This window comes from Rissa tridactyla, chromosome 15, assembly GCF_028500815.1.
Source record: "Rissa tridactyla isolate bRisTri1 chromosome 15, bRisTri1.patW.cur.20221130, whole genome shotgun sequence".
Classification (NCBI taxonomy): Eukaryota; Metazoa; Chordata; class Aves; order Charadriiformes; family Laridae; genus Rissa; species Rissa tridactyla.
The window spans coordinates 12,119,356-12,145,227 of NC_071480.1; the positions used below are offsets into that span (position 1 = coordinate 12,119,356).

The 25,872-nt window shown below is 46.3% G+C and overlaps 1 protein-coding gene across 4 annotated transcripts in view; it reads left to right on the forward strand.

Moving 5' to 3' along the window:
• RPTOR (regulatory associated protein of MTOR complex 1) overlaps nt 1-25,872 on the forward strand; it is a 156,168-nt gene that overhangs the window by 39,640 nt on the left and 90,656 nt on the right. For all 4 annotated transcript variants that reach the window (XM_054221548.1, XM_054221547.1, XM_054221550.1 and 1 more), the window contains exons 4-6: nt 4,972-5,130; nt 11,252-11,398; nt 19,352-19,527. In XM_054221548.1, coding sequence (XP_054077523.1) covers nt 4,972-5,130; nt 11,252-11,398; nt 19,352-19,527 — 482 coding nt within the window. The remainder of the gene's footprint in view (nt 1-4,971; nt 5,131-11,251; nt 11,399-19,351; nt 19,528-25,872) is intronic.

Genomic DNA, 25,872 nt, shown 5'->3' on the forward strand with positions numbered 1-25,872 from the left:
CGGAGCGCGGCGTGGGGATAGCCTGCCACAGGGCCTGCCGCTGCCGCTTTTCCTCGTTCTTTGATTTATGTTTTAGCCTCATTCAAAGTAAAATTAAAAACCCGCAATTAGGTGGAAGTTTCCAAGGCAGAGCCATTAATTTAAGCACAAAAATCCACCAAACTGTGGGAGTTAACTTTACGCAGCCAATACATACCGACATTTCCCAGCGAGATGGGAGTTGATGAACACAGTGAATTGGTTTTTCCCCTTCAGACAGAGGGGTTACTGCTATCCCCTGCTAATCAGTAAACATGTGGGTGTTTTATTTATCCTTTGAAAGAACTAAATCCCTCGTGAAGCAAAAGGGACACTGCTCGTGCTTTATCGCCGCTGCTGGTTGTGGTTTGTGTGGGAGCCCCGGTGTCCGGCGCGGCTGGGTGAGGCGCGGGCTGGCTCTCAGCTGGAGCTCCGCTTTATCTGCCCGCTGGTGGTTCTCCCCCGGTGTTTTCCCACCCCTGCCAATTGCACGGGTGGTGTCAGCCTCGCGCGCTCGTCCTGGTGAACAGGGCCCGGAGCTGGCGTAGATCCTAAGGACGGTTTCCAAACCAGGTATAGCCAGAATGTTGCTCTCGTCTTGAATACGGAAACGATATGATTTGGATAGATCACATTTTTAGAGAATCCCTGTTTTCTTTCTTAAAGGTGATTCCTTTGATTTTCTCGTGATAGGAAATTTGGAAATAATTTGGAAAGTCGTTCTGAGAGAGCACATCAATAGGCAATCAGCATAACTGCTTTAGAGCAAAACCGTCTCACTTCAAATTTCAGCATTAAGCACAGTTAATGTTAATGGCCGCAGCAAAAACATCGAGCCCCTGCACATGGTATTTAGCCCCAGACTGTTTTCTTTTCCCGTTTTGGGTGCTAGAGCTTCTTCCTATTGAAATTCCTCCTATTTCCCACAACTTTGTCAATACAATATTTTGTCAGTCCAGAAGTTTGTAGTATACTGAAATTTGAAATGTCTTAAAAATTAACATAACTGTATTTTTAAAGAGGTACACAGGAAAAAGGTTGTATAAACCAGTGAGTGTTGTGTAAAAGTGTGGCAATATTACATAAAAAAGCACAACTTAATTTTGCCTGCGTGAGTAGAATGATGAGGATTGTCCGGATCAGGCACCAAAAAGTTACTGCTTTTGACAGGAGCTCTTCAGTGAGACACTGAGGTGACGAGAAAATCAAATTCACAGCAGAAAGGCAGCAGCTGACAACACCATCAGCGATTCAGGCTTGTCCATCACGGCGCTCCGGTCGGGCTCTTTGGCAGCTCTGACGCTCCGACTGCAGCATGGGCTGGGAGCAGCGGGTAAACGGCTGGGCATCCTCTGCAGAGGAATCGGAGCCTGGTTTGTCTTGTCTGATAATTGTGTCAGAAGCAAAGACTCCTTGCCAAACACCAGGAAATAGCTGCTATCGACACCTAAGAGAGGGCAGGGAAGGCCAGCATGGTCCTCAGAGGCAGGAACAGTCTGCAACTGGTCAAAAGCTCATGAAACCAAAGGGAAAACAAAACATAAAGCCTCGTTGCGTGTCTGCGTGATTTCAACAGAAGTTGCTGAGATTATTAAGCCCAACAGACCTTTCCAGGGCTTAGGTTAGGATTTCTGTTACCTTTTGCGCTAATGACTGCTTGAAAGCATCTGTTTGGAGGTGGAAGGGAAGGAATGGAGCACAGCATCACCAGGGAAGACAAATGAGCGGTGACGGAAGGAGATGTGGGAGGGCGACAAAGGGAAGCTATTCATCAGAGGGGTGGTGATGCTAAAATGCAAAGTTTTCATACGAGAACTAAAACAGTGTTTAAAAAATGCTTCTTCATACAGTGAAAGGAAAGGTAAATCTGTTGAATCGGTGAATGCTCCTGGACCAGCCCACCTGGGTGTCGCCGTGTCAAATGCCACGGGACGCTGTAGGGCTGGTCCTCAGTAACATGTTGTGGTGCTGGGTGGGGGTGGCAGCGCAGGGGGAGCAAGGTTTTCATGCTGTTTCTCTACGTTTTTCTCAAAGATCTTCAGTTTCTTTAGTTCCGTTCTGGAAGGAGACCTTACTTGTTTTTAGCAGTTATTAAAAATAGCACCCTGTCCCCCAGAGCATCACATAAGAGTGAGCTCCTCCTCTCCCCCCAAAACTCACGCCCCACACCCCAGTCAGATGAACAAGCCCTGAGCGTTTCTTGTAATTGCTGTACTTATTCTCCTGGTATTTTTTGCACACTGATGAAGAAAGCCTTGAAGATATTTTTTTGGGGGGGGGGGGGGGGGGGGGAGAAAGACACCAGCTGGTCTAGTTTGTTCCTTGGCTCCCTGTTTCTTGTTGTATGTGTGTAAATGATGTGCAATAAACCCACGCCTGGCAGTCCTGAGCCGACGGGAAGGACTGAGGCTGTCTGCTTGGTTACAGGCTCCCTCCTCCCCTTTCATTCTTCTCAGCCTTGTGTTTCTCGGTGCACAAATAATATGTTTACAGTTTGGATCTTTAGATCTACAGGCTTTAGTTTTAGAGTATGAATTCACCTCCATTAATTGTGAGCTGTATTTAATATTTATGCTGAAAGGACGTGAGGAGTGTTCGAATGAGCGTGCTCTCCTTCGAAAAAAAAGGAGCTGAAAAATTACCAGCCACTCGGGTTATAGTGTCTTGTAAAGATGCCAGCGGGCAGAACGTGATTTAAGATGCACATTTTGCAAATCAGCGCCTTCATAACAACAGTGAAAGGAGAGAGAAGGAGCTGTGGGGGGATCCGTGTTAAGATTAATACAGCCTCTTATCTTTACTTAGTGCGGAACTTCCCAGAAAGGATGAGTGTGTCAGATCGCTGGTTCTTTCTTAATATTTTTTCTCCTTTTGCTTGCTTTTCCTCGTTGTTGTAATCATGCAAATGATGCCGTTCATTGTATCCATCTTGCCTGTTGGCTTGAGATGCTGAATATTAATTGAACAGCATGATATCAGTTTTTCAAGCTTCATAGATAAGCAAAACATTTTTCTATTAAAGTGCTTCATCCTTTTTTACTGTGCTATTTTAAGACTTTCTTATCTTTGTAATAGGAGAAAGCCTAAGAAGCCCAAAGTTCTGAGACCTTGGTTTGGTTTATAAACAGGCTTTCAAGAGCAGATTTTGTAGAGGTACATATACAATTGTCCTGATCTTAAACTTGGTTCTTTATTTCAATACATCGGCTTTAATTTTTTTAAGCCATTGTGATTCTGGATTCTCAGTCTCTCTCCGCAGATCTCCAGAAGAGAGGAAGAAACAGGCTTTTATCTTTCAAAGGACAGTCGAAAGACTTTTTGTTATTATTTGGCCTTGCTTCAAAAAAATGCACTTTTGAGTATGAGAAGGCAGACTGCATGGGCATCTTGAACTTAGCGACGTAAAAATGTTTTTGAAGCACTGGAATTTTTTTAAGCTTTTTTTTTTTTCTTCCTCAAACACAGAAATGTGCTCTGATTTATGGACTTGTAGAGCTGTACAGCTGGGAACGGCAATGGAGTGTCCACAGCCAAAGTTGCGAGCAGACTGAATATAAAATTCTTCCAAAAGCAAGAGTTGGTTGCCAAGGGCTCTCGAGCAGTTTTCCCTCTTTTTACCCAGCTGCCTGAATATCAGATTCCTGGGACTTTTGTGCACTTTCATCTTGAGGATGGTGTTGTCTTAACGCATGGGCTGGTGTTGAGGTGAGGTTGTGAGATACTGTTACGTCCATAACCCTTCGTTAGGGAGGGGTGTGCAGTACGGTCTGGAGTAACCCGGTGCCTGATTTTAGCAGCTAATAGTAAGTTAATTTGAAAGTATGTTAGTGTTATGCTAGATTACTTTGATTTTTTTCCTGTTTTTGTCTGTCACTGAATGTTGAATAATATTGTCACACGCTCGCTGATTGCACATTCATTCGTTTTTCTGTAACTCTGTAGTTTCTCTAGCCTCTTTTAGTGTCTGCCAGTAACTGGTCTGCTTTTAAAACTGCTGAGCGCTTGGTTGGCAGTCTTCCCCGTGCCTCTGCCGCGTGAAGAGCAGACGAGGCCCACTGAGGTGTAGCTGTTCAGGGCCTGAAGGAGCCGGTAGCGGTGATGAGCTGCTGGGACGGAGAGAGCTGCGAGCGCAAAGCAGCCCCGGTACTGGAAACGAGCGTGGCCAGGGTGGAGGTGGTACAGCTGCAGGAAGTTGCCCGTGTTTCTCTTTGGAGACAAACTTTTTGCCATAAAAGTTTTCACTGTGTCTGCTGTGGGTCCCTGTAGAAAAAGCAAGACTCCATCTAGGTTTAACGTATTTGCAGAGGTGTTGGCCAGGCTTCTGTTACACCTGTCTTATTAATAAAAGGGGAACTAACCGGTCACGGCTTAGGAAGAGGATGAGGCTGATGCTATTCTTGTTCCATGAAGGACAGCAGTCTGACCTTCTCCTCTCCCCTTCACCCTGGTGCTGTTGCTTTTAAGGCTTGAAGCAAGAGCTGTGTCCCTTTTCCAGGCGGGAGGGAAGGAACACTTCAGTATGAGATTTGAGGTTTACAGAATATCTGATTTCTACTATTTTCTGTCTTAAAGAGGGAAGTTTGTTCAGTTGGAGATGTACAGGGTATGAATTTGAGGATCAGAGAATTGTGCAGAGTTATTTTTGAGGCTGCCTAATGTTGAAAACATATGTGACCTTCCTAAGGCATTCTGAATGTCGGTAATCCCTGGGCGAGACGGATGGGAGTTGAGAGATGCGATAAACTCAGTCAAACCCGTGCTGTTACTGCATGTGCAATCCCACACGCCAACAGCAGACATATTTTGTTTATTCAGCTCTACAGTAAATGTTTTGTGTTTTCTTTTTCCAACGTAACGAGTTTATATACATGCTTCTATCTTAACTAGGTGCCTGCATCTTAAATAGATTTGTTTTTACATTTAAAATTATTATCTCACATTTTATGTTACTAGGCCAGGTACAAGCAGAGTCTTGACCCTACGGTGGATGAAGTTAAGAAACTGTGTACGTCTCTGCGCCGAAACGCCAAGGAAGAGCGGGTACTTTTCCACTACAACGGACATGGCGTGCCCAGGCCAACAGTAAATGGGGAGATCTGGGTCTTCAATAAGGTGCGTCTTTGCGCAGCAGTGCTGCTCAGCTGAGTCTGCTTCGCTTCCCTAAATTCTGTTAGAGAGCAACTGCATTTTCAGGGTTTAAAATGTGTTCACAGGTATTATTTTTTTTTGACCCCCCCTGCTGACAGCTGTTTGCTTTCTTCCTGTTCTTGGAGTCCTGAGAGCGCACGGGTCATCCCTCCCCTCCCGGGGGGCAGCGCATCTCCTCTGGGGTGCACCAAACCCCGAGGAGCAGCTCTCTCACGTGCTGCTCCTCAGAGGCAGCGCCCGGCTCTGCCCTGGCCAGGCAAACCGTGGGGCTCCCCGAGGGCCTTGGCTTTGCTGCCTTATGTCACTGGCTGGCTGTTAAGTCCTTCGCATAAAGTTTATGCTTAAAATGTCTCCTGACCCTGACCAGCCGTTGTTCAGGGCAGCTGGAGATCCTGCCTGAGGACAATAAAGATCGTGGCTGGCTCTGAGCGGAGCACAGGGTGCTGGAGAGCCTCGAGCACAATCTCGTAGGTATCTTCTCTTTTTTTAAAGACCTTTGTCGCTTCTGCTTAGCCCTGGTTTGTAGCCATAATTTGTACATCTATGTAGATCACATGCAACACCTGTCCAGTAATGCCGAATGTGACCAAAATGTACTTTGCTTTCCCTTTACGGTATAATACACACGGTATTTAGTGTCTGTTAAAGGCAACCGAGTTGGAATGGAGTCTTAGGAAATGGAGGGAAACTGCTTGAAGCTGAAAAGTACATTCAGCTGACATAGGACTTGCATTTGTTATTATAGATATGCTCCTATTTGATTTTGGGGGCTCATTGAGCTGCTTTTCTCATACTTCACATGTATTATTTTTGTAATTGAATGAGCATTCACTCATAATTTGAAAGAGCAGGGTCGCAGGGAAGGGGAGGAAGTGCAAGAGGGCATCCCTTTGTTGTGGTGCGTCTATATTGGAGACTTGATTAGTATTCAGACCGATAAACAATTGATCTGAATGCTAACTCATTTTGAAGCTGAGTTTGGTGTTTAAGAAGAAATGGGAGTGACCTTCTTCTTCCTTAACAGCCAGTGGGTAATAAATAAGCCAGAAAGAATGCTGGGCTGAGCGCGTTACACCTGGAAGAGGAGGAAATTGCCGCTCAGTGAAGTTGTGTGTCGTGCCCGATGCTTTATTAAGAGCTGACTGGGTATTTGCCAGTTCGCTGCAGCATCCGCCGGCCGATGTGGTGGGGACGCCGCTGGAGCTGAGGAGCTGAGGTCTCGCTGCTTTGTCTTACTGACTGTGGAAAAACCTGGTTGTCGTAGAGTTTGATGGGGAAAGGTGAAACTTAGTAATTTTTGCAGCATGTTACCAAATATTGGCTTTTTAAAAAAATAAATAGGAGTAGAACTTTTCTTTTAAGCAAAGGATTAAATTTAAGGAAATACCAGGGGAAAACAGTCAGCATTGGTTAGAAATCGGTCCTCAGGAATTCGGTCTCAGATCTAAGCAGAGGCTCACATCATTGCCCTCTCGAATTGAAATAGTGGAGGTACTGAAATTTGACTGTGCTGACATTTTAAAATTAGGAAGTCTCAGTTATAAGAGCATGAAGGCAGCGCTGAAAGGGACCTTGAGATCATCCGAGCGAGGGGCCAGAAGGGTGAAACGGGCCTTGCTGGTGGATGGGACGTGTTTCAGGCTGACCTGTGTTTGACGAAGCAAATAAAACGTGTTGGGTTTTTCCCACAGGGCTGGGCTGAGCGTCTTTCTCCTGCCCCTGGGACCCGAAGCACTGGGACGTGTGGTCCCGGGAGGCTCCTTGGGCCGGACGCAGGGTTTGGGTGGGGGTGCTGGGGGGCCTGGGGGTGGCAGGGCAGGCAGGAGAGGCGACATCGGCTTTAGTTCAAGGGCAGGAGACAGCAATGAATTCTGAGAGTCTGCCCAGACATTTCAATATGCCTTTGTTCTCCCTCTGTACATGCTCATTTTTCCTTTCCTTTTTTTTTCCTCCCATAAGATTGGTGTGCAGCCATTGTGGGCTGATGGCGGGGGTGGTGACAGAGAGGACTTCTCCCTGCCGCGGCCGTGGTTGTGCTGAGCTGCCAGTGCCTGCGGTGCCGGGGCTCTCCGGGGTGCAGGGACGCGCGCACCCATCGCCGATGCTTTGCTGCCCGTTTGCTGTGAGGGGGGAAGAAGCGAAAGCAGCTTTGCAGCGCTGCCATCAGAGAGCCGGGGAACTTAGAGCACCTCAGTGCCCACTCAATTTTTTCTTTCACCCACGTCCCCTCTAACAACCAGCCATCTTTGGAAATCCTACTTTTGCTGTCACAAAACGCTTAGGTTTGTTTATTCCTCGTGTTTTGCAAGAGGCTGCAGCTTTCAGCTCCTACTGAAGCTTGTGGTGCCAGGAATGTCATGGTGTTGTCAGAACACCCCAAGCAGTTCTGTGTTTGGGGCTGGAGGAGGGATGATGCGGCGGGGGGAAGAGCACATGGCTGCTCATCTCCTCTCTCCTCTAGCGCCAGGGATTATTTAAACCTCCCGACACGTGCCAGCAGGCTATCAGGGACAGCAAAGAGATGGAGGGGTGTAGGAGCACTTTGTGATGATGCTGGAGAAAGTTCACGTAGTATTAGATCTTCATTAATATACCCCCCTTAATTTCACAAGAGTTGGTATTTTAAAATTAATTTAGATCTCTGCCCTTGCACAGTTGGTGCTCTGTCTGAACTGATGTTTTAAAATGGTAATATAAGGAGAACGCTTCTCTCCTGTGCTTTATGATCTACTCTTCTGACAAGCCGTCTGCTGTGCAGCGGGGAGGGTTCGCTGACAGAGGGGCTGGCGCTGGACGGACGCGTCCCTGGAGGTGCCGCGGCACCCGGGGTGGGCGCCCTGCGCGCCCCGGGGGAGCAGCCAGCCCCCAGCCCTGTCGGAGGGACGGCCCCCATCTCTGCGCACTGCAAGAACCCTTCCTCGCACGGCAGGAGTGTGCTCAGGAGAGATTAAGCATGGTATATTCTGACACGTAGATTAAAAAAGATAAAACCTTCATGCAGTATCTTGTAGCCTGATCGACTTCGGCTGCACATGTCAGTCCCTCCATCCAGTGACCAGTGCTCCCAGTGCCACTGGAGGGCAGGGAAGAGGAAGGACTATGGGACAATTTGGATAAGGCACTTGAAAAGCCCATGAAGGCATTTATAGTGCTTTAGTTTGTAATTTTTACTTTGCAGCTCGACAAACAAAACGTTCCTGAACCCTTTTGGTTAGGGAGATAGTAAGTTGTATAGAAAGAATTGAGGATGAATTCCCATAGGTTCGTTGCCACAAGGTTCATTTCCTGAGATTTCTGAGGGATTCCACGGAGTTCAGAAATCCCAGGACAGAAGCTGAACACAGCAACTTTCTGAGGAAGCTTTTTCACTTTAGAGAGATCTCTTTAGAGACTGCTTTAGAGAGATCTCCCTCCAACAGGGCTGGGGATCGGCTGCTCCCCCAGGACGCTCAGGGCGCCCACCCCGAGTTCCGTGGCACCTCCAGGGACGTGTCCGTCCAGCGCCAGCAACTTTCTGAGGAAGCTTTTTCGCTTTAGGGAGATCTCTTTAGAGAATCGCTTCAAGCGTTTCATCTTAGATAGGAAAAGGAAAGAGAAATTGTACCATGCTTTGGAAGGAAGGATCATTTTGAAAATGTCCTTTTCCTTGGTCTGTTACGTCTTATTGTTGCACAAAAAGACGTGAAACGTGTGCACAGTCAGAAGCAAGTTCTGCTGCTGATGTGAGAATACGAAACAGAAAATGTGCCTCATCATTGTGTTCCTGTTAAGTCCTTTGGAACCTATTTCCATATCGCTCACCCTGTCCCCAGCTCTGCTCAGACACCCTCCGTTTGGCCAGAAGGGCACCAAGCCGCAGCCTGCTCCCGGCCGGAGCAGGTCGCCAGGGCTCGGTGCTCTGGGGACAGGCGTTACAAGCCAGTGCTTAATTACGGAATTGTACATGAGTTTGCTGCAGGGTTCCTGCTCCCGCTTGCTGCTCAGTATCAGCTTACAAAGGAGGGGTCGAGACAGTCCTTGTACACCCATTCATTTGGCATTACCTGGGGTTTTGCCAGATTTTGAAGACGCAATAACACGCTTTTCATATATTTATTGTGAGTGCTGCTGTATTTATAAGGAGCAGTGTCCTCTTTCTAGTTTGGCTTGCTGCTATTTTCTGAGAAAATCCCAACATGGTATCAGAAAGGTAAAAATGAACCCACACACCCACCCCGGCTTCAAACGTGTTTAATTCTGAAGTTCTGGGGAACGTCTCTGCAAAATATGAAGAATGTGGTTGGGTTTTTTTAATATTTTTGAGTTGCTCATTAATCGATTGGTTATGAAATCTGTTCAAAATCAGTTTCTAGTTTGGTTGTTGGTTACGTCGTTCCTGTAAGTGGTCACAGAGGGATGCTGGGACTTGCGTTAATAGAGCAGAAACTTCCCTGCTAAAAACCCCAGCCCATTCTGAGGACAAACCGCAGGGACACACAGCGTGGCTCCCAGCGTGGCAGGGGCAGGGTGAGCAAGCATCAAAAGAGCACCCTGAGCGAGCACGCTAGAAAACTATTCGTTAACACTCCTTTTTTCTTCAAACTACCTCATTTACATATCATTAGCAAATTTGATAAGTTATGTGTGACCCCCGCGGTAAAGTCGGAACATAAAGTTCTTCTGTTTTGAAATACCACAGTATTAATCAGAGCTATAATCCGATCTTAACTGTGGCGATATGCATTATAAATACAAAGTTAAAACAATGCATGCCCATAAAATCTCACCCGTTACACGTGTCAGGGCAGACTTTTTAATATATAACTTACTCTGATTGGAATGTGCTTAAAAGGAGTGGTGTCCTTCGAAGAGGTCTGGGCCGAGGGCGAATTGTTCATCTCTCATTCTACCCTGCAAGAATCTGCAAAGTTCCCAGCTCCCTAAAACTTTGGCTTTTATAAACAATTTTTCCTATTAATTTTAATGAAACAGCCGAAACTGTTATATATGGGCAAAACTGGATTTTGAAATGACTTCCTATTTCCTACCTTATCTAACATACGGTTTATGATCACTTCTGTCTTTATATCCGCTGATATGTGTCCTTGAAAATTTGATTCTTGTGAAAGTTTACTGGTTTTATTACAGCTATTCTAAGTCTCTTGACTTTAAATGGGAGTTATGATCCCATCCATCACGCTGCTGACGTTAATAGGAACGTCGGGGCGTTCATGGAGATTTTGGGCAGAGTTCGGTGCTGACGGCCCATGGCCAGGTTCCCTCTGGCTGCGGATGGGACGGTTCTTTGGCTGCTGGCGGTTTGGAGGGACCCGCAGGCCCAACCAACAGAAATCTGCTCGGGTTTATATTCAGTTCTGCCACTTGGCTTAGCGTGTGGCCCTCCGTAGCTAATTTTAAAGGTCTGATTTTTGATCCTCCTTGTATTTTAAGAAGCTCTTGCCTCCAATTATTTGGGGGTTAAGGTGGAAGAGAAGGAACAAAATACTTCACATTTTCAGGAACTAAATTGTCGGTACTTCCCTTTGCTGAAGGCAGGCTTTGTTGGTTTTAATTTTATTGGATAATTCTGAAGCACAGAAGTTAAAGGCTGTAATAAAATTATGAAGCATCTCATTAAACTAGGATGGGGTGGCTGCTGATGGGCTATAGAGCCTTAATTATCAATCTTGATTTATTGATGGAGTCTTCAGTTTGAGACGTTTGATGTTAAATTAAAGACAGCTGGTTTACATCCTTCATCAGTGTTGCAGCAATGTGAGATAAAATTGGACAGTTAAATGCTGATTGGGCTGTTAGCGCATATCACAGCACTCTGAGTTTCAGAATTTTAGTTTAGGGATTAGCATTTCAGACAATACCACCGTAAAATCTACTTGCCACTTGTGTTGGTGTTGTGCCGGTAGTCCTCATTAGTAGCAGATGTTGATTGGTATTTGTGTTGATTAATATGCTCAATGTTCAGTCTAGGTTTTATTTTGTGATTTTAGAACTGGAATTTTTTTGTGTGTCATTTATTATCTCACTAGTGAAAGTTCTGCTGCTTCTCTGCCTCTTGGTAACTCGAGTGTCTCTTTTCTTCTTCCAGAACTATACTCAGTATATTCCTCTCTCCATATACGACCTGCAGACTTGGATGGGGAGTCCTTCCATTTTTGTCTACGATTGCTCTAACGCTGGCCTTATCGTCAAGTCCTTCAAACAGTTTGCACTACAGAGGGAGCAGGAGCTGGAGGTGAGATCTCAGGCTGTCGCAAAGGTTTCACTGGGGTTTGGGCCGCAGGGTTAAGTTTAAGCTTGCTTTGCTCCGTACAGCTGAAAAATGTGTTTAAAGCTATGTTGGAAGGCAAATTAATTTGCAAATAATTTTGCCGCTCCAGTCTTTCTGGTTCAGTTTCCTATCCTATTAAACTAGGAACAATTTTTAATACAAGCGCTAATTAAATGGTAACGTTAATAGAATCAATTTGTGCCCTAATGGTCTTTTCTGACGAGATAAATGCTGAGGTGAACTAGACATATTTATTTTAGTTGCAAAAGTCTAGTATCTGGGTATGTATTTGGATGTAGTTAAAGTTTTGTGCTGTTGAACTGAACGTAAAAATGCAAACCAAAATAAAACGAACCCGATACACGGCGGGGGTGTCACTGGTGGTTTCAGTTTCACAGACTGCTTGAGTTTAATGTGTTTCTAATGAAAAGCTGTCTTTCGTTGCAAATGTAGTTACTAATAAATTTATTGAAGTGAATCTGAAATGCGAAGCGGAAGGTAAGAGGTCAGGATTCTTTGTAGAGCAGCTTGGATGGTTCGACTGCCCATTGCCAGCAATTCCTGCTAGCTCTAGCTTGCAGGGAAAGCACATTTTTAAAAGGTAAACTTCTTACACTCTCACAGTTCTAAGACATTGTTTTGTTTGTTGGGTTTTTTTTTTAAAAAAACAAACCACAACTTCAAGGAAGGAATATTAATTAATCAGGCAACTGACTGTCATAAATACAACCTTCAAGCAGATACTGACAGTATCCCTGGCTCTAATTCTTTTAATTCTAAATTCCGCTTTTGGAGGTGCTTTTGTGGTGACTCTTTTGGCAGGTGGAAATTCCATTCTGCTGACAGAAAGCAGCCCAATAGCTTGAGATGTGCAGATTGTTTCATTGTTCCTTCTCCTCAGCCGGGGATGATGCCATACTTTGTAAAGACAAGAAACTTCCCAAAGCCTCTGGCTTGGGAAGAACATGAAACTGCGAGACACAGATCAATAGTACGGGTAACAGATGCCTTTTGAAGGTTGCCATCTTTTTAAGTCAAGGGAAGTGTCTGGTGGTCGTACTCTGCTCTCCTTTTTCAGGATTTCCTATCAGCTTGAGACTTTCTTTGTGATATTTTTCGGAGCCTTTCTCTTTTGCTTGTACAACGCACCCGTCTGGATTTTTGTTTTGTTTTCTCGTTCTGTTCCTAAGCAGGTTAAAAATGAGCCTAACTTTACCCTTTCTTTCCCTGCTTTGTTCATGAATTTCCTTTTTCCTTGGCTCTTGCTGAGCTCTGGACTGACTCTGGAGCTGTGTGGGAAGGGAGGTGGCCGCGGGTGTCCCTGTTGGGTTCTGCTGGGTGACAGGTACGTGGCTGGGGTGAAGCCTGTGCAGGGAAGGGCGGACGGACAGCGCTGGCTGCAGCGAGGCGCTTGGGTACCGTGAGAGAGACGGGCACAAGTAACGATGCCAGCCTTTATTACAAGAAGAATACTAAATTCCATTCGAATCCTAAATTCTGGGGTTTTTTTCATTTGCAAAACATGTGGGGTTACAGAGGAAACCTGCTTTGGTATTTCTTCTCTTTGCAACACAGGTTAAAACTACCAGTTACTTCCATTATGAAAACACTTTCAGGGTCGTACGTCAGCTTTCCATTCTCTGTCTTTAGATTTCCCCGCTAAAGTCTTGCTGAGATAACTGCTTATTATAATAGAAAGCAGAAGATTTGGTCACAGATAGCGAAGTGCCTACAGGGTCATACAAAGCATGGTTGAGAATTCATTTGGGAAACTATAAACTATTGAATTGTTCAAATTCATGAAAAGTGAAGTAGAGCTGGAGCTGGTACTGGGAGGGGCTGCTGAGAGCGATCAAGATAATTGTCAGCCCATCTCACCGAAGGGAGATTAGAGGAGTTTGCCTTTCTCTGTAGTCCCACAGGGAAGGCCGAGGGAAGCCAGGGCTATTTAGTTTACATTTTTTCAGGATCCCTTGTTTTTGGATAGCAGAGAGCGCTTGCCAGGCGCCATCAGATTTTACGGTTCCACCAGAACTGTAAAAATTAATTACAACATGCTTATAGGTATGCTTGCAACCCCATTACATTTGGCTTTCATTGTTCATGGAATATAAAGGCTGGTACTCTTTCTTAATGTAAAATCTAAATCCTCTTCCGTCTCCAAAGAGAGAAAGCACAAAAAGAAATGAGAACTCGGGAGTGCTAGAAAAGCAGTTAACGCTTCTCTGAGATACCTGAGAAAAGCTCATGTTGTAGCGCTGCGTGGTGCATTGTCTTCTTTATAGAGCTGCTCCGAAGTAGCACTTGGAGAGTAAATACATTTTTTCCCTTTTGTTAGTAAATAAAGTATGGCCAGTGTGTGTGAGTGAATCATAGAATTGTCAGGGTTGGAAGGGACCTTAAAGATCATCTAGCTCCAACCCCCCTGCCCTGGGCAGGGACACCTCCCACTAGATCAGGTTGCTCAGAGCCCCGTCCAGCCTGGCCTTGAACCCCTGCAGGGATGGGGCTTCCACCACCTCTCTGGGCAACCTGGGCCAGGGGCTCACCACCCTCATGGTGAAGAACTTCTTCCCAACGTCCAGTCTGAATCGACCCATCTCCAGTTTTAATCCATTCCCTCTAGTCCTACCGTTACGCGACATCCTAAAAAGTCCCTCCCCAGCTTTCCTGTAGGCCCCCTTAAGATCCTGGTAGGCCACTAGAAGGTCTCCTTGGAGCCTTCTTTTCTCCAGACTGAACAACCCCAACTCTCTCAGTCTGTCCTCACAGGAGAGGTGCTCCAGCCCTCTGATCATCCTCGGGGCCCTTCTCTGGACACGTTCCAGCACATCCATATCTTTCTTGTAGTAGGGGCTCCAGAACTGGACACAGTACTCCAGGTGGGCAGATAGGAAGAAGCCTATGGGTTCCAGTAAGAAGAGGAATTTGTATTCCAGAGGCAGGACCTGTCCTGCCATCCCCTGGCGGACAGACTCCCATTGACACCAGCTTCTATCCACAGGAGATGGCGGCGGGGGCCGAGGCTGGAGGCAGATGCAGCTCTGAAGGCACCAGAGCCAGCTCAGCTGCGACTGGCTTTTGGTGGGATGGGGAATGGGCAGATGTGGAGATAACTGTGTCATTTGATTGTAGCTCTGTATTGTGTATTTACAGGGCAGTGATTAAGCTAATAAAGTCTGCCAATCCCCATCATTCCTAATATGTCACGGTGTTGCGAACTGTAAGTTTGGTGCTACTGATGCAGGGACTGGCGCGTTCCCTGCGCTCTGGGAGACGTGGACTGTCTCAGAGAAATATCTGTGAATTGGTTTAATTTCCAACTGGATGGGCAGTTAAGCTAAGGGTTTGGTTTAATATGTGGGTAAACAAAAGTACGTATTTTGCAGATAAGAAACATCCATTTAGCAGCACAACGTGGTTATGATGTGTGATAAATTAGTTTAAGATTCAAAATGTATATTTTCCAGTTGATCCTGCCTTTATTTGTTTTGGTTTTGTCCTGCTATTTGTATCAGAAAGCGAGTGTTTTCCTGCCCCAAAAGACACTTTTCAGACCTGGAAACTGACCCCGGGTTATAGAAACAGGAGTTGCTGCTCCTGCTTTCCCAACTGATGCCGGGTCGGGCAGGACAGGGGTAAGGCCCGGGTGGATGCTGGGTGGGCAGAGTGTGCGGACGGCCGCGGGCACCATGGGAAGGTGGGGATGAGCCCGCGCTGCAGAGCCGGCGGCAACCCCAGAGCCCACCCTGGGCACCCACCGTGGGGCTCCGGGCTCCGCACGCTGCCTGGGGTGGAAGGGGTGGCTCTGGGAGCTCTGAACCATCTCATCAGCTCACCCTGGTGATCCTGTGAGCGGATACAAATGACCGTAATTCTGGAGAATTTAGCAGGCACTTCAAGTGTGCTGTGCTGACAATGATAAAACGGTAGGCTGGTTATTTCTGATTAATTTTCGGTGTAATTGTGACATTGTGTTGCCTCTGACTCACGCTGGTTTCATACAGCAAAGCTCTGCCATCCTAAGGTCCCAGTTGAGACGTGCCGCGGTGAAGGCTGAAATCTGTCTGCTGTATCCCGTGCAGCAGAGCATGCGGTTCACTTTTTGATTTTTCAACTTCATCGTTAGAATTTTCCAGCGGCGTACCTTGCAGTTGTGGGCCGCCTCGCTGTGTTCTTCGGCTGTGCGGGAGCTGGGCGCTGCGCTGGGGGTGCCGCTTGGTTTTCCCCGTCAGCAGGGTACATGACTAACGAGTCCTAATTGGAGCTGAGGAACTCACAGCTTTTATTTTTCCATCTCCAACAGTAATTCTCCAAAAATTAGCTTAATGACAGCAGAGCAGAACGTTATCTGTCATTAGCATCACATCTGGGGGGAGAAATTTTTCTAATCCACCATCTGCTGGGAGGGAGGAACATCCCCTTTTCTGTAGCTGCATTAATGCCTGCCCGAGGGGAGGAGGGTGCTCCCGGCAGGAACTGGGTGAACCTGGCAGGTCCGGCCGACGCTTCAAATACCAACAACCCCTCCTTTCCGTCTTGGGGCAGAGTTGCTCCCAGGTTTACCTTGAACACATCAGTTAATTCAAAAAAGCTTGGTTTTCTCTCAAGCGCTTGTTTCTCAGTCTAATTGTGTAGGTACATAAATGTTTTCAGTAACAGTGGCTTAAAATCTGTGTATTATTTCCCTCTGTGTTAATTACAAGCAGTAATAGTTGCAAATCCGTTAGCTCTTCCCCCGGATAGACACAGCTCTTGCAAGTAGCAAATGTGATGCTCCTTAGCTTGGGCAGCTGTAATTTGTTTTCAGGACAAATTAATTACCACCATCTTACGATAGCATATTTGAGTATAATTGATAAATTTAATATTACCACTATTATTTTGTCTGAAAGGCTGTGGATTGTCAGTTGCCCTGAAATAACAGTAAGTAACGCAGTAAGTGCTCGGTTGAGGGCGAGGAGTTTGTACTTCCAGAGCTCACACGGGAGGATACCGGGATTGTTCCTGCTGCGGGAAGCTGGGAGTTAGTTACGGGCTGCTGCAAGGGCTGCCTCTAACCGACCGCGTACAGGAACTGTCGATATATGAAAAACACAATTACAGATTGCAGGTAATAGAAAGAATTAATAATTTTGAGGACCTTTCAAATATGGTACCTTTACACAGTCTATTTACTGTTTTTACAGTCGTGAATGAGTATTTCTTTGCCAGTTGATATTTTTAATCTTTCTTTAGGTTCCGACTTATTCCATATCTTGCCCTAATAAAAAGGTACATTTGTGAGGGAACCAAGCAGTCTAGAAAGTCTGACTTCAGTGGATGTTCTAAAGACGCAAAAATTAATGTTCATAGTGGGCTTTACTCGTCCCTCTTTTTTTCCCTTTTCTTTTTTTCTCCTTTCGCACTTACTTTGTAAAATAATCTTTTTGCTACATCATTACCCCTGCACGCCTGACGGCATCTGTAATTACTACCTGGTATTGTATGTTCCCTTTATGGTTGTTAATAGTTCATCCCCTAATGGGCAAATATTGGCACTGGATGTGTCACCGCTGCTGTAGTTCCTGCTGCTGCGCCGGAGCCAGGAGCTGAGCGGGTCTTGCAGAGTGAGCTCCCTCCCCGACGGCACCGAGGGCTCTACCAGAGCGTGACAAACGTCAAGTCTTCAGTGTTCCACGCTACTCAGGAGGCAGAAAATCCATCTAAATGTACTTCCTGCTTACGGATCCCATTTATGAGGATGCCCAGAGGGCAAGTCTGTCTTTAGGGAAGGAGCAGCCATAGCTAAGCAGTTTGGCTGCTTTATATTTATAAATCTGTGGCAAGCTGAGCTTTTCCACTGTCTCTCATGCCTTTCTCCTCAAATAAAAGATCTTTTCAGTATTTTAATTACCCTTTTTTTGTTACTGGTGTACAGCTTAAGTTTTATTGAGAAGTGCAGTAAATGTCAGTAGAGGACAAGCGCGGACTTGAGCGTGGCTTCACTTCCACCCCGAGGACGGTGGGAATCTTTGCTGAAAGCGGCTCAACTGAGAGCAAGGACAAGTCTTGGCTAATTTGGCCAATTTGAGAAAGCCGAAGTGTGTCACTGCTGCCTCTGGGAATGGAATGGAGAAAAAAAAAAGTATTTAAAGAATCAAAAAACTTAATAGGTTGCAGAATTTGTGAAAAAGCATCTGAAACTTCTCCGTAGCTTATCAGGTTCCTTCACTAGACAAGAGACGTGTGATTCTGTTCCCTGTCAGAGACACCAAATAGATTTCTTCTTCAGACGGGCAGAATTTTTCAGGTATGAAGATGGTAAAGAATGAATTTCTTAGTCAACTGTATCACCTCACTCAGTTGGCAAAAAAGAAAAAAGAAACTGGCTGAAGCGTTGGTCTTTGAAAGAACGTACTTCTGTTATTTTTGCTAACGCAGCACGTAGGTGACTTTGATGGGTCTTCCCTTTCTGACTTGTACGTGGAAGGGCACTGAAGACACCGCACAGGTTAAGGTTCTTTGCCCTTTTCCTTTAAGAACCTTTGAGTACCGTAGATCAAAATTTTGCGTGGCTGAAGCGTTTAGTTTTGTTTGCTTGTTTCAGAAAGGGCCTGGAAAGATTATCTGCATTTTTCATTGTGTGAATTATTAGTCTCAACAATCATACTCTTAGTAATTTTAATTAAGAGAATCGCTGTGGTTTTGAACAACGGGAGTATCGGTATATATGGTATTTCTGCTTTAGAGACTGATGTTTGGACAGATTAATTGCTTGCCATAGTGCAGGTCAGAATTTTAGAAACTCAACTCGCTCGCAGCAGACTTGACCTTGGTTTTAAAACACCAGTGACTAAGCCCATGTAAGTGTCTGCTCGTTTCCTGTTCTTTCTTGCCTTTTGAAAATTGATCTACAGCATGTGGAGCGAAACAGTTGAATAACATTTCTGCAAAGCTGGTTCTTGTCTGCAGGCGAACAAAGGCCATCGGACCAACCCACTCCATCCGTCCGTGGCTGGCGCGAGATCTGCGCTAACATGTCTCAGTTCTGAGTATTTTAAACAGGCGATAGTGCCCAATTAAATATAAACTAATTGACTCTTGGAAAATGCTGTCTTGTTAGAACAGTCCTAGATCTTGAGATGCAAAGACCTTACTTTAGAGTTATTTTTCAGTGTAACACTCGCTGCTTAGAGCAGAAATTACCATGTTTTTTCCGTCCAGAGGAATTATGTGTAAGGACCTGGAACCCTTTTACCAAAGGATTGATTAAAGCTGTCATAAAACTATCTGCTGATAGGTTACTATTTGCATTGCGGAAGGCAGTGCACATTTCTTTTTCTGTTTTTATTGGAAGATAGCCTCTCTGATTGCATACTGTCATTTTCTCTCCTCCTTTTCCCAGCTTGACCTTTTTGCTCTAGTGAAGTAGAAAGATGTATGGGGAGAAACACAGGGGGGTCAGTGTCCTCCTGGCTTACCAACAAGATCATTCTCTGCTCCGTGGCAGGGAATGCTGCCTCGCACAGCCGAACGAATTCCAGTTTTCCATTTGAAGCTCTTCTGCCATCTGCGGCGAATGGTTATGTGCCACAGGAAGGATGGGTTTTGCTTAAATGTAAAAGAAAGAATACCTAGCCCAACTTGCTTCTACAGCGCTTGAGTCCAGGCTGGCAAATGTGAACTGAGGACTCCGAAGTGGTGATCGCAGTTCAGTCTGTTGCAGGTTGCTGGTGTGGTATTGTCATGGTGAATACATTTAAATACTCTTAGTTATACGTGAGTTAAAACTATGACTGGTGCTACCATAGTTTTAAATTTCTCCAAATCCAGCAATCCGTCAAACTTTGAAGCTCTTCATTAGATATTTTCAAAACGGTGTCGAAATTAACTTTACTGAATTCATAAACTGAGTAATCTCCTTGATCTCTCCAGGTGGCGGCGATTAACCCAAACCATCCACTTGCTCAGATGCCTTTGCCGCCCTCGATGAAGAACTGCATTCAGCTGGCGGCGTGTGAAGCCAACGAGCTGCTGCCCATGATCCCCGATCTGCCGGCTGACCTCTTCACCTCCTGCCTTACTACGCCCATCAAAATTGCTCTGAGATGGTGAGTGTCTTCCCTGTTATTGAAGGCAAGCACATAATTTGTGTAGCTTGTCTGTTGAAATGATAGATTTGCTAATCCGAATGTTTCATCTAACCTAAAATTTCTCTGCAATATTGAATTACAGGATTTGAACTATGCGTTTGGGATGGCGTTTTATTAATCAGAACTAGAAAGGTGAAAATATCGTTATCTTCTACTTATTACATTTTAGATTCCAGCTCAATATCTAGGTTTGCTCAGATTAAGGGATTTACTGTTCTGGGAATTAAATATCTGCTTCTTCAGAGAGCAGAAATAGGACATAGTGCAATACAACTTTGTGTAAATTGTCCTTTGTACAAATCATCCTCCAAATATTGCAGTCGCTGTAAATAATACAGTAGCATTAAATAATGCTGTAGTGGAAGAAATTGAGCGATAAACCAAAGAAAGATGTTATGGAATGACATACCAAGCTAATTAGGCAGAAAGTTATAAAAGGCCGCTACAGATAGCAGAGCTTTGGAAGAGCCGTGTTTTACCCAGCAGCAGAGGATGACGAACTGTTGTGGTGCGAGGAACCGGCGTGTGCGTCCCGCTACACGGCTCTGCCCATTCCTGCTCTCGGCACGTTTCTCTTGGTCCTCCCAAGGTTACGCGTGGGCCAGAACGCAAAGCTTCAGGCCGCTTCCTAGGCTGGGTTGAAGCAGGCGGGAGCCTGTAGACATTGCAGATGATGGTGAGCGATTGAGTCACCACAGCTTCGAGAGTCATTAGCTGTCTTTTGGAGATACTCGTAATAATTTACAATTCTTGCACTCTTTCTGACTTACATAAGCAACAAACCAGGTGAGTTACCCTGCCCAGGCTCTGGCTTAGGCACGGGGTGCCTCCCACAGATACCTTCTGCTCACGGCAGGGACAGCACGAGACCTGTTCAGCTTTTTGTCCCGTTTTTGATTTCCTGAGCTCACAGGGTATTGTCTCACAGAAGAGAGTCGCAGCCTGTAAACACTGGCAGAAGTCTTGGATAATTTTGAGAAGCAGGGCAAAGCGCTTCAGTGACCTTAGCAATATTTTCAAGGGAAGATTTGGAGAGAGATAAGGAGAAAATGATTTTCCTAAGCCAGGCATCGGGGATCAGGAGTCTGAAGTAACGTGAGACTAGCCAAGGAACGGCAAACCTCTAAACGGGTTAGGCAGCGGTGTGCTCCTCTCAGAGCTTTAAAATCCTTTTCATCTTACTTTTTCCTTCTTCTGTTGGAAAAATGAAACATTATGTTGTTGTTCTAAGATACCGCTCTGGTTGCTATGCTAACCGCTCACCAGAACTCACAAGTGAGCAGGTATGCAACAGGACTGAGCCTGCTGATTAGCCAGAGACACTTAATCTCATCTAATCCCCAGAGAACGAGGTGCTTCCCCTTCTGGGACAGGTGAGGGGAGGTTCGCTTCCATATAGCCCACACTGGGCCAGCCCTTCTCTGCTGCAGCCGCTGTCGTGACATGGAGCTTCACGAGCTTTCCCCTCCCGACGCTGGCGTGGTGGGGGTGGGCTGGCTGGGAACTGCCTGCTGCTTGAAAATTCTTAATCTGCCCGCACAAATCCTTCTCTTTGAAAAGCTAAAGAAAGTTACTTTGCGGCAAAATTCCTTTAGGGGAACTTCGAGAGATAGTGTTTTATAATCAGGAAAATAACAGTTGCAGGGAGCTACTTCTATGGTGTGGCTGCTGTTGGATCGCGGCTGTCCAAACGTGGAGGAGTTCAGGTTTCTGCTGGTTTTATCTATGGAGAAGGACCTTGAAATTTAGCTGAACGTTCCACCAGATTAGCTCAAGGCTAGCAGCAATGAATGCAACTCAGTAAATACAAATGACGCTTTTTAAAAAATGAGTTGCTGAATGGAGTCCAAACCCAATAAATAAAACAAAAAGCCACACAGGATTCAGCAAATGGGGGGTTGAGTTCGTAGGGAGAATGTTTTCACCAAAACACCATTTTACTGTGGGGTCAAACAGTTGCTTTTCAGAGTGGCTGCACCGAGGCTTGCAGTTATTCTGAATAACTCATTGTTTGCACGGGTGTTAAATCAGTTCCATCAGGATGCAGCGACACCACTGAATTTTTGTTGTTTTCACTAATTCATAAAAATCTTTATGGGAATTCCTATGTGGGCTTTGATGCCTAGTGAAGATTATCTGGTTTATAGAAAACTGAAGTTTCGTAATTGAAGGGAAAGCTATTGGCACTGAGACTCGGGATTCTCCTTCCCTTGCAATTATCCTTCCCTTCACAGTTTGTGCCATAATTAACGTTAAGATGCTGAAGCTGTGTAAGAGGGTTGTGGTTTTTTGGTTTATTTTGGGAGGAAGTCCCCTCCAAACATATAAACTGCTTACACAAGAGTGTTTAATGCCTGGTTTATATGCACCAAGAAAAGTTTTTGGGATATTATGAGCAGTTCAGGAATTTTCTGTTATTTCATCTCCATGGGAACGCGGGAGGGGGGCGATGGGGGCAGGTTCTCAAGCAGAGCTACACCTGGCGTAAGCACCAGCTATTCTCAGGCTGTCTCTCGTTTGTCTTTGACAGGAAACGCGTTTGTAAAAATGCAGCTCAGGGGAAGGATTTAAAACTATTAACCTCAGCTGTTCTCGGGGCTGATGCTGGTAGATGTCATGCGAACTCCTGCATAGTAAAGTGTTTCCTACTACAGCTCACCCAACGGTGGTGTGGGTTGCTCACTGCACACAAAAAAATTCTGCTCTGTTCTCTGATGGCGATTATGCTCCCTTTATATTCCCTATCGATTGGCGTTATTGCGGCTGGGTTTTTATCCGTGCCAGTCCTGTAAATAATAAGCGCTCGTTTGCAGAGCGTTGTTATTCACTGCTGCCGAACACACTAGGTGCAAAGCCAGACCCTCCTCCCGCGTTCCAGCTGTTTGATGCAAACCGTATGTTGGTGTCCTAAAGCAGGCAGTTAACCGAAAATGAAGATGTAAACCTTTGTCATTAAAACTTCTCTTTTACCTCACTTTAGCCCTTTTACTAAAGCTGGTCCGGAACCCTGCAGAATTGCCTTTGGAATATAACATTTTTGCAATTCTGGACTGACAGGGTAATGAGGTTTCATATACTGAATTTATGGGGAAATAAAATTTTGATGAATAAATTTCTGTACATCCTATTTTATACTCTGTATTTTAAGTAAACAACTGATGGACAGAATCACTTCTCAAATGGCATTGTAGCTGCATCCACTTCAGACTAATTTCAGGGAGAGAAAAATTGATGCTGGTAAGAGAAGCCCGGGTCAGTCGCGCCCTTTTGGCTGCGGTGGTGAAACTCCTAGTGACGGTCTGCCGGCTCCGGGAATCCAGGGTGTGAGTTCTGGCTCAATACCGATTATCCTGGTGCGCAGTGACCGTTGTGAGCTGCCTATTCCAAATATATGTTGTAACTATATATAGCTGTATATGAGGCAAGCTTAAAGATAAGCCGTATGGGTTGTTAATCTTGAGTGATACGCGCTAACGAGGAGGTAGACGCAGCTATTGCAGAAACAGGCAGACATTAGTATATGTTTGGTGCGGTGCTTTACGCAGATCTGTGTCTCTCACGCTGTCTAAACCAAAAAGCAGCTATATTGGAAGCTGTGATCGGTAGTGCCTCGTATGCTTATATTATCATCAGGCCCTTAAGACATAAACAAGCTGCAGTGATATTTTCACCATTTTGCACATCAGGGAGAAGGCTGTGCTCGTCTGAATTCTCCGAAGGACCCTATGGCTTTGCACCATGAACTCCCACTCATAAAAGAGTGATAGGGCTCCGGAGAAGTGCTGGAAAACCCCTAAAACCAAAAAGAAACAAAAAGTTGGGGTACTGCTCAGATTCGGGAGTTTCAGAGATGCAGTTTGTACATCAGAACCCAAATACAGCAAGGTTGTAAGTGCATGGAAGAAAGAGCTTGACCTGTGACACCTGGTTTTACGTTGGGTCAATTCAGACAAACATGTCTTAAACGTTACGACAAAAAAGTGTTTCTTTATTCTAACATGTTTATTTTGCATTTCTGCTTGAAATTTTTGGGGGTTAACCGAGCCAATCCTCCGTCCCCCGTTAATTTAGAGAAATTAAGTGGAGTTTCAAAATATTCCTGTGCTATCTGAGCAGGGCCCAGTTGAGCATTGTTCTGCGTGTTTCTGGTTTTCTTCTTTATTGCCTGGCATTTATCGGTGTGTTTACACACGGCTCTAACATTTGCCTGATGTTTGTGATGATGACACCAGCCACCACTTGAGGCATCGCATTTAGAGCCGGGGAGCGATGGAAGGGGGTTGCAGATACAGGGTGAGAGGAACATTTTGTTTACGAGTACATTTTCTTGGCAATCGGTGGTTGTCAGAGAGGAAATGCAGATAGTCTGCTCCTGGTTAAATGGGGGTTTAATGAACTACTCCCTTTCAAAGCGTTCAGGGCCATGGTGGGTGCTTTACAACCGAAATGCTGTAGCAGGCCGGGCGTACGGAGACGCAGCGAGCGCTGGCTGCTTTGCTCCCGCCCCGGGGAATATCGCACACACCCACGGTCAGGGCAGGACGGGGGGGTTTCACTGGTCAAACACAACCTGGTTTTATGTTGTTCTCCTTCAGGAGCCGTGAGCTCAAATGAAATAACTGAAATCTGAGCTTATTTCCATGTTGCCCACAGTGCCGTACCCGCAGCCCCCCCGGGGAAGTGCTAAACGGCAGCTGCAGAAGGCGCTTGGATGTGAAAATCGCTGTTTACAGCTGCCCCTCAGAGCATCCTGCTGCGGCAGGAGTGGTAGGAAACGCTTGGCACGCTGGCATCTCTCCTGCCTGTGTCATGAATTTCTGCACGCGTGGGGCAAGCTTTCCGCTTCTAATCCAACAGGCTGCAATCAAAAGCCTCGTGCTCAGGAGAAATCCTGGCAAAAAGGAGGCCGATGTGTCTGTCTGCCCCATGGCGGACGCGCTCTGCTCCTGCGCGTGGGCTCTCGCCCCGAGCAGCCCGGCTCTGCTGGGCATGGGGAGGATCCCCATCGGGTTTTTTGTCGCGATGGCATTGCGGCAGCGTGCAACGCCACCCTCTTAATCTGTAGGCCTGTAAAATATTGCCGAGTGAGTGAGGTGAGGTCAAATTGTGGCTCAGGTGAGAGGCTTCCGAAGTAAATACAGAATCCTGCATGGCATGGCAATAGGCGGAACTCTCCTTTCCTTATAGAAAGCAAATGTGTAAGGGTACGAAGTTGTGCTGGCTCCGTTGTGGCCCTTTTGCAGGTATGTCATAGTGCAGAGGAGCTGGAAAGTCTTTTGGCTTCCTTAGCCTGTGGGGAGGCTCCAGCCCAATTCCAGCGACCCAATTCGGCCGTGCTGAATCCTGCCTGCGGGTGTCGTTTGAGCGGGGTATTTCCCTGCGTGGTTCTCCAAAGCACTGCTGTAAGATTTTTATGTTTTAGCGGGTTGTATAGGGATCCCACTGTATTTTCACAGGTAGCTTTACGACTTTCTTTTCTAATGATGGATGCGTGCGCAGCAGGAACGCAGCCTGGAGACCACTTAGCGTTTCAGAGCCCATCCCCGTTCTTGGCAGGGATGGATGTCCTGCGGGCGGGGGACGCCACAGGAGAACTGGAGGGTCCTCAAGATTTCAAAAATGGGCTCTGCACATCTTGTCTTTAAAGAAGTAGTTGTTCTCTCCTTTCCCTGGGGCAGGGCCCTCTGGGTGCGGGTACCACGGCTGTGGTGGCAGGAGGGCTGGGGCTGAGGGCAGGAGGTGGGACTGGGTCAGACAGGTGCTCCCGGTGCCACGGTGCCCGCGGAGCTCTCTGTTCTGGCACAGAGTGACGTGCGGAGGTTAAATATCCAACTTGTGTTACGCCAATGGATAATTTCTTCATTAAACAGAGAGTGGATTTCTGACAGTCTGGGAACATGGGTTGGGAACGTAGTGATACCGCTGAGGAAGTCATTCCTCATGTTGAACTTGCTATTTTTTCTTCCCAGGTCTATTGTTTCCCACTTCTGCCCTCTGGGCCGCAGAGCGGGTCCCCGAGAGCTTCGGAGGAGGGAGAGGAGGCCTGGGAGGGTGGGCGGGCGATGGTGGTGCCCCCCGGCCCCGCGGGGGTCCCCAGGGGCAGCGAGGGGCAGTGCCGGGCAGGCGCTGCGGCCCCCGGGGCCAGCCCTCCTGAAGGAGGGGGATTTGTGATGCTGAGGAAACGGAGTCAGCATTTTTTTTAATTAAATAACTGAGGTGTTTGAACTTGACGCCTCCCTCTCCTCCCCTCCTGCTCTCGCTTTCCTGCCTGCGGCGCCAGATCTCGTCAGGGACGCGCAGCCA